The sequence below is a fragment of the Sitodiplosis mosellana genome, unplaced genomic scaffold (assembly GCF_009176505.1).
Source record: "Sitodiplosis mosellana isolate CC-2019 unplaced genomic scaffold, AAFC_SMos_1.0 Smas_scaffold_4273, whole genome shotgun sequence".
Lineage (NCBI taxonomy): Eukaryota > Metazoa > Arthropoda > Insecta > Diptera > Cecidomyiidae > Sitodiplosis > Sitodiplosis mosellana.
In genome coordinates this window covers 1-19974 of record NW_022599515.1, presented here as the reverse complement: position 1 = coordinate 19974, position 19974 = coordinate 1, and the positions used below count along the sequence as shown (strand labels likewise).

The following is a 19974-nucleotide window of genomic DNA, read 5'->3' as shown; positions in this document are numbered from 1 at the left end:
GAACAAATTAAAAGGAACACTTTTTTCTACTTGATATGATCTAATGTTATATGAAAAGGTTGTGAAAATTTTGAACTATAAATAGACTTCCTTTTTAACACTATTCTACACTAAAAAAAACCAAAAGGGTAGGACCCTTTTCTCTTTAAACTTTAAACATCTTCTTCCCGTGAATCGACCATCGATTCACTGTTCTGGTACCGCGTCTTGGCTAGCTGTAATATAGTCAGTTTACTGTTGGATGGCAATGAGCTTCGGTTTGAGAGTGCGGAATCACAAAGAATCTCTAAGACTAAACAACGTTTAACGTACATTGCATTCTGAAGATTTACCATAAATCTTTCGAAAATATACATCTCTATACGTGAACTTTCCATTCGGCATCATGAGAATGGAGGAAAAAATTGCACTTTTTTCTCTCTTTAATTCGTTCAAAACATAAAGCAACATTGTTTAACTTTGTCGTTCATAAATTCTATCGAAGCTAAGTACGCACATGAACCGAACCGTTGGCTTTTCACGCGAAACAAGCCGACATAACTCGCAAAGCCAACGGTACATACGCACATACAATGAAGAAAAAAAAGAACAGAGGCAAGTGCCATATATTTCATCCAATTGTAACTTTGTATTCATTGTTTCACCCTATTTCCACAAGAAAAGCAGAAAAAAACAGAGACTCAACAAGAAGTACGCAATGTTTTTTTTTGTTATTGTATTTTGTTTTCAACGCTTCATTGATTTTCCCTCTCCTCACGATACTCGAGCCAATTTGAAAAAGAGAGCGTTACACTTGGCTCGAATGGAATTCAAAAGATGTATAACATGGTGTGGCGCGTACACGTAATTTATTATTCGATATTGTGTCACTTATTCAATGGCATATTGATTTTCGGTTTATATTCTCTTTTCACACACATTCCATTGTTTCCGCGTTTCGGTTTAACCTTCAATTTTGTGCATTACCAGATGCTTGAAGGCGCACACAACCAATTCGCTCTGACTCCATTCAACACACAGAACACAATGGAACATACGAAAATTCTTGGAAATTGTCAATGAAACTAATAATAGCAGATCTTGGGTAATTTCTTATTGAATATGTACATTCAACTTACTTGATTCGGTACATTTGATCGAAAGCGAAAACCTATAAATATTTAACGCTGCAGAGCTATCGATTCAGTTTATATGAAACCTTTGCAACGCATGCATCATCTATTTGCATCGGAATTGTCTGTCCGAAAATCTTGAACTGGAATTGTGTTTTTCTTCTGTGGCATCGTTTAATATGAGGAGGAATCGGCTATTTGTGTTTATGTTTGCCAATTTTCTATTGCTTGGTGTGAGTTTATTGCAAGCAAACGCATTCAAAGTTTACGATCATGATTTAGAAGTGGCAGCTAGTGACAAAAAAGAAGAATGGGAGAAAGGTGGCGAAGAGGATTTTTATGGCGAGGAAGATGAGGAAAAGGGAGAAAAAGGCGAAAAAGGATACGAAAGCAAACATGGGTAAGAAAATAAGAATTGTGTGCTTCTGTTGTGATCTAATTGTGAAAATAACGAGCATTTTAATGAGACATAAATATATAGAGAGTGCTTTGAAAATGTGGCATATATAACGTAGTACGTTAAACTTACGTTATAATGTGATGAACATAGTTCAAAGCATTTTTTTTGTTTACCATAACGTATTGATACTATACATGGTATACATTATGTTGATGCTTATTGACTTCATTGATAATTCTAACTCTTGAAGCAAATTTGTTGAAAATATGAAGATTTTTATCACATTCTAAACACTGTTTTGCAAATGCAGAGACGAAAAAGGGGAAAAAGGCCACCACGACAAAGAAGAACATGAGGTAATGGCATATTTTATTCTCAATTGTCGTATAAATTAACTCGCTTTTTTTCCTTCTCACGTCCAACCAGGGGGAATACGATAAAAAAAAGGGACATAAGAAAAAATATTACGACGACGAAGGTAAGTGTTTTGCAAAACATATCTATTCGTGAGACGTAGAAGAATTTATGTTTTTTTCTCGATTTATATTTTTGAAAAGGAAAGTATGTTTTCTATTGATTCTAAATCTGCGTTAAAAGAAAGTATGTTGGTATACCGTCTAGCCTCCGCTGTATATTTATATAGAAGTTTCATATTTCAGCGTTCAGCGTCAAGATGTCGCTTAAATATAGTATAGCCGGAGAGCGCATGCACCTATGTATTTATCATACACATATGCATGTACTCTCCGACTATACATGCGCTCATATTGCGACTAATTGCGGGATTAGCCTAATTAGTCGCAATGCCATGCGCATCCACTCAGTCTCATTCGAACTCGACTCAATAAAGCACATTGAAATAGAACTCTCCTCCGGCGTTTACCAAATTTTGATATTAACCACTATAATAGCATAAACATGTGCTCCATATAAAAACATAGGCAAATTTCATCATTGGCGCACATAAAAAAGCAAATTTTGTATAGAAGTTTTTTTTCGTGCTTTTCGAGGAACTGATAAGAGATAACTGTCTTCAGCAATATTATAAAGAATCTCAAGTACTACAACTTTGCTGAAGAAACCAAGTTATTGTCTCTTATTAATTCCGCGGAAACCGTGCAAAACCGCGACGACTCGCCAAAAACGAATATACATTCTTTTAACCATTATTAGTTGCAATGAAACATACTTCTCTTTATTGCTACGAAGTTGGACAAACTTGCGTTCTTTTACGTCTCACTAATAGATATACATAAATTTTTAAAAAAATCACGCAAAAAATAATGAAATTATTTTTTAAAAAACTCCAAAAATATAGGTCATCATCACAAACACGAAGAGGTAGTTTTTTTTAATTCAATTTATTTTGTTTCTTATGGTGGACTCTAAGTCATTTGTGACGAAAACCACTGATTGATGTAATAAAACTGAATACGATTCAAATTAAAAATGATTATGATATTATCTAGGGGGATTTCTCACGAAAAAAATGAATGAATTCTTATAAATTTTGAAAAATTTCTTCAATTCGGTCCGATTCGATCAATTTTTGTCAACTCGTGTAAATAAATGTACATTTACACTGAACTTTTGAATTATGCTTCAATGAAATTGTTCTTGAAGTGGGTTTTGGTGCACACTCAATATTATAGCGACATCTATTATTAAAATAGCTTGTAGTAAATGCATTAATAGCATTTCCCTGTAGTTGCGATGTTTCCTATTAAGTTCCCTTGTAGTACTGACACATTCATGTTTGACACTTGTTAACTACATACCACAGGGGAATTTAATAGGTAACATCGTAACTACAGTGAAATGCTATGAATGCGTTTACTACAAGCTATTTTAATAATACACAGTAAACACGATGGTTCTAACTTTTAGAACCGCAATATGAAATTTGGCACTAAAATCCATTTGAGTACCATTTGTACTGGAAAAAGTCCAAAATGTACTAAATCAAAAATCAAAGCTTCATGTATTTATTATAGAACTTTTGAACTTTTTCTAGAGCAAATGGTACTAAAACAAATTTAAGTGTCAAATCTCAACATTGCTAGAATCATTGTGTTAACTGTGTAGATGTCGCTATAATATTGAGTGTGTGGATCTCAAGGATCGTTCAGAACTGCTCCCGGTTCTGGAAGTGGATCTTCAGGATGGGCCAGGGCAATGTCAAACCGGATCTGGTCCATCCTGAGGATCCACCAAAACCCCCTTCCAGAACACTTTTATTCAAGCAAAATCGTCATTTCAGTACATTTTCATACAATTTCATACAATTTCAATAAAAATGAAGAAATAATAGAAATTTTTGCACATTTGCTCAAACTTTTTGTGTGAGAAATCCCCCTAGGATATTATGAATACGGATGAACTAATGAAAATTTGGCAATTCAGGGGAAAAAAGGAGAAAAAGGCAAAAAATTCAACGAAGAAGGTACTGACTTGCATTTTTGAATGGTATATTGATAGACCACAGATTTGTTAATTATTTTATATTTAATATTTAATATTTTAGGGAGCTTTAAGAAGGGGCATAGTGAGAAGGTATGTACGATCGTAGAGATCATATGACGATCCATCATTGATGGAGCACTTGAACTGTTTTTTTTTATTATCAAAAACTACCTTTTTCCATTTTTCAGGGCCACCATATAATTAAAAAAGGTAAATTGACTGCGAAAAAAATATTTCAAAAATAGACTCATCATCTTTATGCATGAAAAAATATTTTTGTAGGCGAGGAAGATAAGAAAGAGACGAAGTTCTTTGATGAAGACGGCGATGAGGCACATGATGAAAAAGAAGGTGAATAAAATCTGATTTGATAAACTTTAATCTGAATAGAAAATAATATAGGAATTATTATCGCAGGAAAATTCCACGAGGAATATGGATCCAAGAAGGGAGGTTCACACAAGAAGGGCCACAAGAAAGGGTTAGTGTATTTTTGATAAAAAAAGATATACTGAAAAATTCACCTGAGAAAAATGTCCATACGTTCGAATTTCGCAGAGAATATCTGCACATAGATTTATTCAAATAAATTAAAAATATCAAATAAATTTATCGATATTTTTCATGCGTTACGATGTTTTAACGCATTCGCAGTACAAAATTCATGTTCCCTGCCAAGTCAAATTTGAGGCTGATCCCAGCCGAATTCCTCAAAATTGACTTGGAAACCAGGAGAGAATATGAACTTTGTACTACAGAAGCGTTACAACAACGCAACGCATGAAAAATATCGATACATTTATTTGATATTTTTAATTTATTTGAATAAATCTATGTGCACATTTGAATAAATCTACATGTAGACACTCTCTGGAATTTCAAAAACTATAGTCGTTTCAAATAGAAACCACTTTCAGTTCTTGTCAATAATTCCATTTACTCAAGCAACCATTAACATTTCTCGAACGAATCTTACTGAAAAATGATTTCATTCGAATTTTCTTAGCTTTCACGAGGAGAAGAAGGGAGGCAAGAAAGGCGGTGGAAAGAAGGGTCATCACGATGAAGAAGATAAAGGCAAGCAAATTAATTGTGAATATTGCAATTCAACTCAGAAATGATAATAACAATTGTTGATTCCTACACACAGGATGGCATTCCAAGAAGGGCGATGAAGGAGAGTACGGTGAAAAGTCAGAGCATGGAAAGAAAGGAGGAGATAAAAAATATAAAAAGTGGGGTCACAAAAAAGGCAAATAAAATGGCAATCCATTTCTGCTGTAGCAACAATCTCTATAGTAATAATGGGATGTCTGAATTGTGCCTGTGATAATTGCTTGATTGAATAAAATTACTTGATCGGTCACTTCAAAAATTGATAAAGCAACGACTTCAAAATTGAAACATCAAGTACTTATGTCTTGTTATTTCATTTGAATTTTCCCTGCATGTAGCTTCCACGAAGTGGTAAACAAGATGGAAAATAGCACAAAAACATAATGACATAAACAAATAAACAAAGAATGAATTGACAAGAATGACGGCGAATGAAAGCAAAAAAAAGAAAGAAAGAAAAAAAAGACGATGACGACGACGAAGAATAAATAAGGGATCAAAAGAGGGATTTAATCGGCTTTGAAATTGAATTAAAAATTGATTGGGAACGCGCGATTGACGTTTTATTGATGATGCATTCCATTTTTAATGAGATTTAAAGGAAATTATGTCTACTTGAAGAGAGAGAAAGAGAGAGAGAGAGAGAGAGAGAGAGAGAGAGAGAGAGAGAGAGAGTCTGAAGTATGTTTGTTTCATTTTTGTTCTCTGGTGTTGCTTCTTCTGTACAGCAAAGATGGAATTAGACTTTCAGTTGAGCCGAATTCGTGTCCGTTTTTTTGCTGCTATTCATTTGTATTTTGCGAGCATTTTCTTGTCAAGGAAGGATACGGTGAAGCCAAACCAATATCTGTGCACTTCGTACGAAGATTCATTTCAGTATTCATATATAGGTACATTAAGCGGAAGAGAGCATGCAATGCATAAATAGCGTAAGTAATAGAGAGCAAAGGAGTAGGAAAATGATGAGAAAAGTCACCACCATTTATGCGCTGTTTTCACATTCCAATGAACATAAATATGACACAGGAATCGATGAAATAACAATGTAGTAAAATGTGCTTCCGTTTAAGTGAATGGCGCGCGCAGTCGACGACTCGGAACCCGTACATATAGAAAACCGGGTATGTGTACGGCTGATTTACCATCAATCCCATGTCACCGACCCAATTGCATTCGACAACATTGCGACGAGTGTGTAGCGTCGTCAACATCACATCAAACTTAATAATAATAATAATAATAATAACAGAACTATGTGGAATTCTTGTTTATTTATCATCACTGAGAAAGGCTGGAAGGAAATATTCCAACCCTTGGAATTTGACAAGTGCGGGAATGCTGTCATTATTCCAACCATGGTTGGATAATTCACAAAATCGTCTGCAATGACAACATTTACAACCCAGGGTTGGAATATTTCCTTCCAGCCTTTTCTTAGTGTGGGGCAGGGAGTAAAATAAGCGTGATTCAAGCACAGAACCGGTAGTCAAGATTTCATTTCGGTAGTCAAAAATTGTATTTTCGGTAGTCCAAATGAATGTGACAAATATAAAAACCAGAGCCTTTCCTAGCTTCGCTGGCGCCCTGGTTCAAAATCCTTTGGCGCCGTTTCAAGCTGGAATTTTTAAGGGGAGTGAAAAAAACGTAGAAATGATCAAATTTATTCAATTTTTTTTTTGAAAAGCAACAAAAGAACGATACATTAAAATGACTTACTACATAAGAATGTATTTTTTCTTGTTGTCATATTGAATCAAATTTGCTACATCGCTTTCTATTGATATGATTGCCAGATGATTCAGCCTATCTTGACCTGTTGCATAGAAATGCAAATAGAGATAAGTTTTACTCAACTTAAGCTTTGAAAATGATCGCTCTCTCGTTGCAACGCGAACTGGGATCGCCAGCAGTATGTGAAGCGCAGTAACTGCACTTGAAACTAAGTTTTCCATTTTTCGCTTCTAAATTGAAATTAGTATATCGATTGCGTGAGTAATATTATCTTGTTTCACTAAAGTTGAAACCAATGCAAGTTATAGAAATAGTTCATCACCATCGATATCAGATTTTCCATCATGCGTAGAGGTGTCAATCGAACAATTTTCGAACAAATTTTTTCTTCCAAATTTCGAGGTGAAAATTTTTTTGGGTACGTTTCGAAAAATTTCGAACAAATTTTTTTTCGAACGAACAAGTTCGAACAAACGTTCGTGTTCGAAAAAATTTGTTGTTCGAGATTGTTCGAAACGTACCCAAAAAAATGTTCAGGTCGAAATCCGGAAAAAAAAATTTGTTCGAAAATTGTTCGATTAATTTCGCATGATTCATGCGTTGAAACAACTTCAAGTTTCTTGCATGATTTCTCCAAACTGCTGCTCTTTCGGTTTGTTTCATAGTTTTCAAAATTATGAAGAAACGAAAATAATTCGCTGTATTGCTTTAGTGCTTCAAAACGATCAGTGATTGAATCAGTTGCGGATTCAATGATTGGCAAGAAAGCTATTGTTCCAAATTCCTTTGTATTTGTAACAGTTGTTCTAGCCGCTCGAGGTTTTTGATGATCAAATTTAACTTCAATCAAAATGCGTTCGCAAATTTCCGTTGCTTCATGGAGAGCCTTTTCGCAGCCATTTTCAGCGCTCGGGCACTTTTCCCTTAAATTGACAATTCCTAATGTTCTTAATTCGGAGGCGAGAGCGCCAAAGGCACTCGAGCCCATTTTTTCATAAATATTTCTTCTCAGTTTGGAATTCAAGGGCGCCGAAAAAAGGCAAGGGCGCTGAATGGAAGCAATTCTTTATTTTAAAATAGAAACTATATCATTTCAAAATGAAGAATTGCTTTATTAATTCCTGTTGGCGCCCTTGAATTTCAAACTGAGAAGAAATATGTATAAAAAAGAGCGCCTTCGGCGATTTTAAGCCTTATTTAAAAACATCAACAGTTTTTAGTTCAAGGGAAAGGCGCCCAAGCGCCTTCGGCGCTCTCGCGATTATTTCAAGTAAATTCGGCAATTTTGAAATATCAAGCGCCCCCGAGCGCCTTCAGCGCTCGTGCGCCCTGGTTCTTTGAACCACTTGAACCCCCGCTAGGAAAGGCTCTGACAAAAACAATACCGATTTTTCACATCAGATCCGAAGAGAGAGAAAGAGAAAGAAGAGAAAAACACATTCACCAGCTGATAAATACAAACAGTTTTAATATTTTGGAAAACAAGTAAGAATTGAATCATCATATCAATTCTGCGAAATACATTTCTTCGGTTCCAGAGTTCTCTAGACTTTGATTTGTTTATGTTTATCTTCAGTCGGCTTCAGAAGCAACTCCAATCGGATGAATTGACACTAATCGCAATGAAATCGCACATCGACTCAATGCTAAGATCTTTGAATGGCATGCAAAATAACCAAAGTCCAGGGGGTTTTGAAAGGAATTTATCTTCAAAATTGGTGCATAAAGAGGATGAAGACCAAGTTTTCTTCAAATCAATTGAGCTCAAATTTGGAATTTTCGGATGTAGGACGCGCCAATGTCGAGCGCGAATGAATGTAGCTGATGTCCGTACAAACAATTTGGTTGCTCTTTCTGATTTCCTGACCAATAGTTTCGTATTTAAGGGAGTTTTCTCGGAAGCGCGAGTATGCAAAGATGAAGAAGATGACGACGATGAAACTAATAACGATGGAAACAGCATGGTTGATTTCTAAATTCATGATTTGTCTTGATTTTCCTAAATCTATTCGGTTATTTATATGCACAACAGCAATAAACTTAGTCGTGTTCCATCCGTATGAAAACCAATACACTTTTTGTGCATGCTACTACTTCATCTCCTTCACACTATCTTACACACAATCGTGCACAATGGAAGCGGCCATATTTATAGTGTATTGTCATTATTTCTTCCAATATGGCGACTTACAGTATGTGTTAGGGTGCAGTCACACTAGGAAACATTTTACTGGAAACATGGAAACAAATTTTCGCAAATGTATGGAAATAAAAGTGTTTGTTTCCAGCATCTTTTTTTTCCATACAATTGCGAAAATTTGTTTCCATGTTTCCAGTAAAATGTTTCCTAGTGTGACTGCACCCTTAAGAAGAAGAAACATTACCATTCCTCAGTTTGCATACGGAAGTCGTGTTCAGATCTACAGTCATGCAAATTTAATTAGGACCGGCATTGAAATTTCAGTTTTTTCCCATTAATTCTGTTATTTTTCAAAAAAATATTCATGAAATGATGTTTATGAGAATATTTGAAGTTTTTATAAATGGACTAGACTATCAATTTCATTATTTTCGGTAATGGTTATCATTTATTGATGAAATTGCCCAAAAACAGCGGGAAAAATAATTAACACCTTCCATACAAAAAATGACAAAATTTTTCGAAAAATCAGAAAATTGATCATTTGTTTGACAAAATTCACTCCACCGATGGTCGTATTTAATTGAAATACATTTTTTCCAGATTACCATTTAATAGATTACAAATTTCTTAACAAATTCGAAAAGTTACAGACCAAAATATGATTCTTCCACGATTTTTCATACAAAAAATGCTATAAAGTTTAGTTTGGTCTGTAACTTTTCGAATTGCAGAAAGAAAAGAAACCATGAATAAAAGCCAAGAACAGTCAATTCTTCCTTAGCTGAACTGGGAAGTATTTACCGTATTTTTACCATTTATCGTGAAAAAGAACGTCACGTCAGAGAAATTCACTGTCTTGAATGCCCATGAAATTCTTATTACTTTTCCGTACACAACGTGTCAAGGGAAAGTATAGGAATTGGTCCCGAAAACTTTTTTCGCAAAATTGGTTTAGATCATCATAAAAACTCATGAAACGCGTAGAAAACCACTTTTTGAGACACTTTTCCGTTCGTGTGCCGTCGTCGTCATTGTCGTTGTCGTCGTTGTCGTTGTCGTCGTCGTTGGTGTGTGTTAACACGATAACTCAAAAAATAATTGAGATAATCAAAATCTGGAAACGTCAAAAGTTTTGTATTTGAAAAACTTATTTTAAGTTCGAAGATGAGCCATTTTCGATTTGATCCTGGGGTACTTGCTCTAAGAAAAACCTCAAAAAATTGACACTTTTGTATGGGAGGTACCTGTAAATCGACTCCGATTGGCTTCAAACTTTCTGAGATTTCATTCTTTTTACTTTCAAGATTCTGAAAGTTTGAAACCAATCGGAAACGATTTACGGGTACCTCCCATACAAATTTTTTGAAATTTTGACTAAAATTACCGATTTTTGGACAATTTTGTATGGGAGGTACCCGTTAATCGATTCTGATTGCCTTCAAACTTTCTGAGGTTTCATTTTTTGGAGATAAAATAAGATTCTGAAAGTTTCATGTTGATCGCATGTGCAGAAGTTTGGTTTTTGGCCCTCAATTTTTTCCAAGAAAATTTCGACAAAAATTGAGGACAAAAAATCAAACTTCTGCAAATGGGATCAACATGAAACTTTCAGAATCTTGTTTTTCTCGAAAAAATGAAACCTCAGAAAGTTTGAAGCCAATAGGAATTGGTTTACGGGTACCTCTCATACAAAATTGTCGAAGTTTTAGTTAAAGTGACCGATTTTTCACTTTATTTTTATTATTTTATCTTCGCTGCCTTTATTTCAAGAAAATTCACAAAAAATAACCAAAAGTACCTACAGACAACGCAGGCCAACGGTACGGAAAAGTTCGGGATTACCAATGTAATTCTTTTTATTCTATTCGATTTTGGGGACAATTTTGTGCAAAATTTCAGCTTTATACGCCACAAATTTGTAAAAATGCTAAAAACCCAACTTATTGAAAAGTATTGCAATAATTAATTTAACTAATGCAAATTTACCATTATCGATCACTGCAATCGGACACATTAGTTACGCCGATCACGATCAATCAAGTATTTGCTGACAGACAAAGTTCTCGAGAGTTCTAATCGCAGTAAATGGAACGCCACAATTTTTCTCTTTCCAAAATAAACGATTTATTTCTTCTAGATTCGTGAAAGCTTACAAAATCAGCATTTGATAGAGAAAAAAAATGTTGCAACTTTAAATGGTCATCAGCATTAGTTATTTCCATTTAAAAGTTTTACATAGTATTGACAAACGGCATCGAGTTCCGATGCCCATGGCATTGAATGGTATTTCTTCAATAATTTAAGACATTTTCCCTTTAGCACTGCACACTGTGCAGCATCGGTGTAGTCGACCCCTTTCATCTCACCACGAAGAGTTTGATAGTCACGTTCAATTTTGAATTCTCCCGAAGTTTCGCCCGTGAGCCAGGTGATATCCGCATCATCTTTAATCTTCCCGAAATCGATACATTTTTCGCACTTACATTTAAAACCGAAATTCTCCGACAATAACTCTTGACGCACAAATGTGGGCTCGAGCCAAAATTCTTCATTACCATACGTAATGAACAATTGTGCGCCCTTTTTGATTGAACGCGATGTAATGCAGATCATTTTGTTTCCGGTGAAGTATTGCAATAAATTTGGGGCACACGAATGGTTGAGATGTCTTTGAATCATGAATATGCCGCCGATCGTTTTGTTCTGGAATGAATTCGATTTAATGATGTAGAGATGCTTCAATGTCAGATGCATAAGGAATCGTGCATCGTCGACAGTTAGATTCTTTTCTTTGATAGCCGGGTGAGCCATTAAGTTGAAAAATATCTGATAGCCGGTTTTGTATAGTTCTTTCTTGTCCTTAGGCGATAAAGTCTGATGGAATTTTAAGAATGCACGATATTTCGTTTCTGGGTCAGCCATTGACGATGGTGCAGCTTTCGTCCGATCTCTAATCGTATTTTCCACAAACTTAATCAAAGTTTCATAGTCCGGAAAAGTATTAACCGCAAGTACAATTGATCGTGCCACAAATGGAACCAAGTGATCAGCGTTTTCGGTATTTTTGCAACAAGCAAGTTCATGATATAAATCGCTGTCGGCACATTCACGACTGCAAAACATGCTGGTATTGCATTTATCACACGGAATGAAATTCATCATCTCCTTGAAGCATTTACTGCATACCATTTTTTCCGTTGACATAACCGGTGTACTCACGAATGCTTCTTCAATTATAACCGTTTTTCCAACCTCAATGTTACTCGTTGCAACCAAATGACGTCCATATAGCTCATCATATTCCATGCTAAAGATATCCACCATTCCTGGGAACTGCCCATGCTCCGGAAAATCCAATTTTGGTTCATCGTTTTTAATTGGCGTTTCTTGCTTCAGTGCATTTAAACAAAAAGCACGGCGCTCCTTCAACTTTCCCACTTTTTCCTCCGGATAGTCGGCCTCAATTGCCAAATCAATGTCAATCAGACATTTCTCGTACATTTTCAATTTGAGAAAGCAAAGCGAACGATTCGCATATGCCAAACTCATGTTTTCGGAATCTTTTTTTGCAAAACACAAACACTTGTTGTACAATTGAATTGCCTCACGCCATTCGAGATCTTTGACTTTTTCATTTCCTTTGAGACGATGCTCTTTCGATTGTTCATCCGATTTTTGATTTATTCGAGCCATACTATTCATGGTTTGCACGCCAGTTCCCATCAAATGTGAAAGTGAGCGATCGCTGACTTCCAAAATGTTGGTATACTTTCCGTTTGACTCCTTTTTCCACATTTTTCAACAATTTATTGCAACACTGGACTAAATGAAAGAAAAGAAACATATACGTTCACTTTAATAAACTTCTTTCCATCAAAACCGAATACTAACTGAACACAATAACACTTACTTTCTTTAATTTATGTCACCAAATCACCGGAACACAATATAAATGACTCAATTACTTTGAAATAAGGTATTTTTAGCTTTTTGATTGTAAATATAACTGCGTGCAATCTCGAGAGGATGTCGATTACAACTGAAAAATGCCGCTCAAAATACGTTTACAGCTTATTATAGCAACTTTTGGCCGTTGACTTTATCTCCAGTTTTTTTTCTCTGGTGAATCACCTTTTTCAGAAATAATGTTTAGCCAAATTCTTTCGGGATTTCCCTTATGGCTTTATTGATTTGACTTGATAAATTACAAACATTTAATACGAAAAAAAGAATTCTGAAGAAAAAGTAAAAGTAAACCTTTTTTTTCCAGAAAACCGTATCAATAGCGATAACGATAACGAAATAGAGCAACGTCTGTTATTCACATACCGTCACAACTCTCGAATTTTCTGTTGATAACTGAATGTGGATTTAATTACTCACTCTATTTATTAAAAAAAAAAAACAAGTTATATACAGGGCTAACCAAAATATTTTTCAAAATATAAAATATATGTTTTTGTATATTTTCACCTCTTTTTAAAGAGAATACGTATATACTTTAGCGATTTTTGAATTTTTGTTAAATATTTCGATTGATATTTTGAATTGGACCGATCGAATTTGACCGTTAAAAATCAATTAATGCACACAAAGATGGAATAATGCTGAGAGAAAATTGTGTTGAAATGGTATTTGTGCCAAAATTCGACGTTCAATACGTTGACTTATTGCTTGCGACACACACAAACGATTTCTATATCAAAGATTTTTTGGATCAGTGCGATCCTGAAGATTCTTAAAGCATTGAAAGTGCACAATATGCAATCGCCAAGTCAAATATCAAGAAAGAGCTTGCATTTATCAAAGCCAGTTTTGGTGGTTTTTATTTGGATTGTTGGCCCATTTATTCTCTTTTTCACTGTTGTTCCGACGTTTCGTACGCGTATTTGCGTTCCATCCTCAGGGACTGTGAAAACAATACAATTCAACGCGATTCAACAATTCACAGTTGACTATTTTGGGACATTTCGACTATATTTTGTACGCACTATGATTGTAATTTCAATCACTAGTTGACACATTTGGCTGACTAACGGTCAATTTTTGTTCACCGGGATAAATTTTACACCGAGGGGTAAGTCTGTCCAATTTTTGTTCACCGAGGTAAAAATGGTCAATTTTTGTTCACCGAGGTAAAAATGGTCAATTTTTGTTCACCGGGGTAAACTATTTTTTGGAATAAAGATCAAATCATACGCAGTTTGATGGCCTGATCGATCAGAAATGTATGTTCATACAACCTGTCATTTACTACAATCTTTATAAATCATGTTTTCACTCATTTTTGGGACCGAGAGGTCAAATATTTACACCTAGGTGTAAACTACATTTAAACTGAGATGCCGATTTCTGTTCTGTCACTTTTAACGCACCAAAACATATATAAATCATTTGTCAAAGTTACTTTGTCGTGCGTTAGAGCCTTCATCGCCCCTTCAGCTTTGTTCTCGCATATAGACAAACGCTTGCTTTATTATGAGTGTTGATACAGTAGATGTTTGTGCCACTACGATAAGTGGAGAGAACGGCACGTTGACTGTTTGCATTTCATTCACACGCTGCTATATGAATGTAGCAATCGCCTGCAAATGAGTAAGAACAGACAAAATGTTCAATCGTCATGCGCTTGTTGGTGTGTGTTTGTGCGTGTTTGTTTGTCGCTTGATAAGCGTACACAAATGTCATTCAGCATAGATGTTGAACGTTTAATAGAAGTTTCTATACATATAAACGAAGAATAGCATGGATGGACATGAAATTGGATGTATTGGTGCGCAAATTTGACAGAACACTCAGTTTAAATCTTCTTTTACACCGTGAGAGGTAAATTTTTACACCTCGAGGGATAAATATTGCCCCGCGAGGTATAAACCTTAATTTACCCCTCGAAAATTTATCTCGGCGCAACATCATGAAATAACTTTTACCCCTCGGTTTAAATTTTTTTGTTCCATTTTATCAAAAATTATGTCAAAACATTGGAATGATTTGTTACAAATAGAATAGAGAAAAATCGCATAAAACTCGAAATACAATGAACTTGCAGAAACCTCATATTTTTTGAAAATTAATCAATAAACTGTTCGCTAATGCAAATATTTGTGACATTTTCAATCAATTCAATAATTTGATCCGCAACCTTTTCATTTTGTTCATCAAAATGGGAAAAAATGTTCCAACTTGCACATTAGAGTGACCCACATTTTCAATTTTGAGGCTGATCCGAGCGGAATTCTGCAAAAATATTGCAAAAATTTTGCGAATCCTTAGGGGATGATTACTGGAGGATTATATTTCCAAAACACATTGGACCAAGTCGGATCCCCCCACTCCACTGGATTCTCTTCCAGTTTAAGCAATTGCTTCGAAATGTGTGTGATGAAACTACTGAAAATGGGTGATAGTCTGCATTCGGTCAGGATTTTCATGATGCTGATAAGAGGTAGAGGTTTGATAACTTTAACAAAGTCGTAATATTCGAAATCCTCTAAAACTTTGCTGAAGAGAAATATCTTATCTCTTATTAGTTTTTTCATGGTGATTTTTTTATATGTTTTTTTTGCGTCAAAAGCCCATGTCGCGTCGCTTCAGATAAGAAAATAGAAGGACTTTGAAAATTTTGGAATTATAGATTTGGCCAGTTTTGACATACAAACGCACACAAATTTCAAGGAGAAAGACGAACGACGCATTATGTGCCACTCTGTATCTCACTCGTTCGAACATCGTCATTGCATATATGAATGGTTTGGAGCGAAAATGTAATACAGAAAAGTTGAGCGTAAAAATGTAGATGATGAATGAGCGGAAAAGGGATAGCTATATACATAGTAAACTGTATAGTAAACTATAGTGAACTATATAGCTATCCTTTTTCATTTGACATTTTTCCGCTCAATTTTTCTGTATTACATTTTCGCTCCGAACCATTCATATACACAGCGCGGTGGCACGGTATGTCTTTGTGTTTGAATGAGATGCAGGTAATCAGTTGGCATGCTTTCTTGTTGTGTTTGTTTCTTGGTTCATTTGTTCGGCGGGGTGAATTATCTCATCATGAATTTTTTTATCATTGTTCATGGAATGTTCTCATCCGGATGAGAATATTCCATTTGCGATGAAAATATTTCATCATAAAAACTGTCAATTTTCATCGGATGAAATATTTCCTTGTGGCTTACAAAAAATCTCATCGAAATAAATTTTGTGTAACGATTTTTTTCATCTGGATGAAAAAATTCAGTTTGAAAGACTAAAAAAAATTCAAAATAAGCGTATTTATTCATCGCCCTTGTAAAAAATGAATCACATTTGAAATGAAGTTTTCTAACCAAAGTATAGAAATACGGCTATTTTGATCATTTTTCGCTAATACAAGACCTATTAAATTTCCCGAAATTGGTCCCAAAATTCGCTCTGGGCTGAATTTTTTACCGCAATCCAGAAATACCAATAAATAAAAATTTGAAATAATCCAAAAAATGTAAATCTTGTGGTATGGGTATGGTTTTTATTAATTAAATTGATGTCATTTTTCGGGCTTGTTGAACTGAACCTTTGCATTTGGGGCATTGAATTGGCTCATCACAATTGTTTTTCATTATATTGTAACAAGGCTCACAGATGCTAAAATCGAAACAAGGTAACATTAAAATGTCGGGTTCCAAAAGATTGCAAAGAATGCATGTGCCAAATTTGCTGTTTGTGTCCGATTTTGAGACGGGTGGAGATGTTTCCTCAGTTTCTTCCAACATTTCTTCATCGTCGTCGTCCACATCCAACAAAATATTAACATTTCCTGTGTCCATCATTCCAAAATCATTTATATTCTGTTGGTAAATAATCTGATCCAAAAATTGGGAAGGCTCCAATAGCCCATCCGAAAGTAACTTGCTGTTGACCATAATTTTTTCTCCACGAATCCAAAGAGAGAGAAAGAAGCGAGAAAAAAAGAGCATTTTAATGAACAAAAATTGGAGCAAAATTGTGTATTGAATGAAATAAAAGTGTCTGTTCAAACGAAATGAAATGAAATGAAAAACTAAATCCAATCAAAGTGTGTCTAAATCACAAGGAGAACAATCACATGCTGTAAACAAACCTGATATTTATTGCTTTTGGTTTTTGGTTTGTCGTCCCTTCCACTTAACAGAGAGTAGAAATTTCTACATTTACGGAACTCCTCATCAAGCAACACCTTAACGAATTTGAAGAAGTGCCCTTTTTTCATTATGCGCTTTCCTAAGGCACCGTTGTATGCTTCTAATGACCCTGTAGTACGTGTCCATAGATTAAAAACAGAAATTTTCTCAGGTCCTTCCTAAAAAGATGTGTCGTAGAATTTGATTGAGTCTTTTTCCTTTTCTAAATTTCAATTAAAATTCAAACCTTGATAATCCATTGGTTTTCATAATATTTAATGAAATCAGCAAACACCTCTCTGTGATTGGCCAAAGCAAGAACTTTCAATTTATGGAATTCGGGCACGATATCTTTGGCCGGAAGCAACGGCAGACTTTGCAGCTTATAGTAAATTTCGCGAGCCTCTTGATTTTGATATAAATACGGTATTAATTGTGGTGAAGTGCACGCTTTTTGACGGCCTGAACAAAATGAAACCAACAAGTCAAAAGTTCGATTGAAGGGAACACTGTTCGCAATGCATTCCGCATTGCGGTCTCGAAATCGGTCATTATGGAAGACCCATCACCCAAATCAATAATGTTTTTTTTGATATATTTAAAAACATGTTCATATGATCGTCTGGTTTTCCGTGACATCAGAACAAACAAAAATGGTGTAGTCTGAGGCATACAAATTGAGAAATATTCATGACAAATAAATAGACAATTTTTTTTAAAGAAACAAAGTATACCTACTTCGCCCAAGTACTCAACGTATATCACCAGTAGTTGATTGTAAATACCAAATGGACAAATTTTGAAAGTGGCATCCATCAGAAACTTGCGTTTATCTTTCGGAATGCGTTCAATTGCATTGACGACATTCTCAGAAGCAAATACCACATAGGAAAATGCTTTACATTCATATGCTGTCTTGTAGAATGGATATGATGGAAGCGCATTCTCGTCTGAACCGTTCTGCAAAGACATTCCGTAATTTTCCATTACATTTGGATTTTTGTAAACCTCGACTATCTCTGCACAAGTTATCGGCGATTTTGGGAGTATCGCGTTGCTTATTTTCTTCAAATTTCTTCCAATTTTATTGGAGCTCAATTTCGAATTTTGGTGCCAACACAAAATAAACACAAATTGACTGGAAATATTCTAGTTAAACTCACATTTTCATTTTTCTATCGAAAATTTCAGCAACAGCAGACGATTGTGTTCGTGAATTAACTAGCGCTTCTAAATTGCTGCATTCTTCTTTGATTTCATTTTCAACAGAAAATTCAAACCGTTCGTTTTCTTGTGTTGGATGGTTGTGTTCTATAAAATCATCTTTTTTGAACAGTAAATCATCCTTCATATAAACTCTCGATTTACATTTGGTTTTGAAATATAACCGACATAAGTAGGCTGTTTCACCGTTAAGTAAAACCCGATTTCGACCATACATCTGTTTTTCTTGCTTGGTGTAAATAATATCTTTGCAGTCTCTTCTCTTTCCTACTACTTTTTCGTAAATTAAAAATTTAGAAAAAGGGTCAACTTGAAGCGTACCATTCAGGCTATCACCAGTTTCAGTTTCATTCTCGCACGAATGCGAAGAAGAACCATGAAACGAACTTTCAATTCCAAGTGCTTCATCCATTTCAGTTTCTTCAAATGCAGCTAAAAACACAATTGCAATTTGTATGATTTTTGGGTCTCCTTCAAAAGCTATAAACATAAAATACCATTTTTCAAAGGACTGATCGCCCGTCGTCGTTTTGGCGGTCTCACGCCAACACTTTCCGATGTCTGGACCATAGCTCCAAAATCCATTTTCTCCAGTCGCACAAAACTTGGTTTGAGAATCTCATTAATTTTTTTTTCGTTTTGTGTTTCCGTAGTGCGTTTTCGCAAACTTCTTTTTTTCATTCCGGCTGACTTTTCAACCGTGGGTTCAATGGTTACGCGCGTCATTTTCTTTTTCGCTGACATTGTTTGTGTCTTTGAATTTGCCATTCCTTTGTTCAATCGTTTTGTTTTGCTTCTCAAATTTATCGATCGCCCTTTTGTTTTCTGTGTGTTTTTTTAATGAATATTTAGAAAATTTTGTCATTTTTCCCCCAAAAAAGAGTCTGATTTGCCTAAATTCTTTATAGAGTACGCAATATTATTCAAACGAAGAAAAATAAACCACAAAAATAATGTCGTTTGATTTCGATCGTTCATAAAAAGTATTGAATAGAATCAAATTGTAATATTTAACGTCAGAGGAGGCACTGAATTACGAATGGAGTCAAACAATGATGTTCATAGCATCGGTTTAAATGTTTGCAGAAATTTCTAGACGCACGGTGACGTCTTTTTATGCGAATTGACAACAAAAGGGAATTGCAATACACTCGGCGTCATTTTAAACAAAGATAAAACAAAACCGAATAAAACGATGTATGGCAAGTTAAAAAATGTTTTTCTACACAATCGATTGAATTATTTAATATTTTTGTGATTTGAAATATTCCTACGAATTGAAAGGCTCAAACTCAAACTCTTTTTTTTTAAATTGCGTCGTCAAGAGAATGCGATGGATCATTTACAGAAACCTTTGTTTCGTCGTTTCCATTTGTTTTGTTGGGAGACACTTCTTCCGTTCCACTTTCGATCACTTTTCCAATTCTATTCCTCTTCATTATAATCAATTTGTTTTTTTCAATATCAAACGAATTGCACAACAGAAAATTACACAATCACAAGTCACAGATCTGGATTCTATCTGAGCAGACGTGTGCAAGGGGGGGGGTATTCCGGTTTTACCCCCCTCGTGGAAAAATTTACACTAGATATAATCGATTTTCAAAAGTGAGGACCTTTTTTTTTTTTTTTAGGTCTTCA

General features: G+C 35.0%; 2 protein-coding genes across 2 annotated transcripts; one reads left to right on the top strand and one right to left on the bottom strand.

Annotated features, from left to right (window-relative positions):
* The first annotated feature begins 1099 nt into the window (after positions 1–1099).
* LOC129572140 (high mobility group nucleosome-binding domain-containing protein 5-like) lies at positions 1100–5264 on the top strand. The gene is made up of 11 exons (XM_055452061.1): positions 1100–1512; positions 1823–1868; positions 1939–1990; positions 2831–2853; positions 3916–3955; positions 4037–4065; positions 4164–4185; positions 4258–4326; positions 4393–4456; positions 4982–5052; positions 5126–5264. The coding sequence occupies exons 1-11, from the start codon at positions 1292–1294 to the stop codon at positions 5233–5235; spliced, it is 747 nt and encodes a 248-aa protein (XP_055308036.1). The 5' UTR covers positions 1100–1291; the 3' UTR covers positions 5236–5264.
* A 5800-nt stretch (positions 5265–11064) lies between these two features.
* On the bottom strand, positions 11065–13308 carry LOC129572141 (SET and MYND domain-containing protein 4-like). Its single transcript, XM_055452063.1, has 2 exons — positions 12876–13308; positions 11065–12787 (listed from the first exon to the last, which is right to left on the bottom strand). Exon 2 carries the CDS (start codon positions 12758–12760, stop codon positions 11174–11176), a length of 1587 nt encoding a protein of 528 aa, XP_055308038.1. The 5' UTR covers positions 12761–12787; positions 12876–13308; the 3' UTR covers positions 11065–11173.
* Between the last annotated feature and the right edge of the window lie 6666 nt (positions 13309–19974).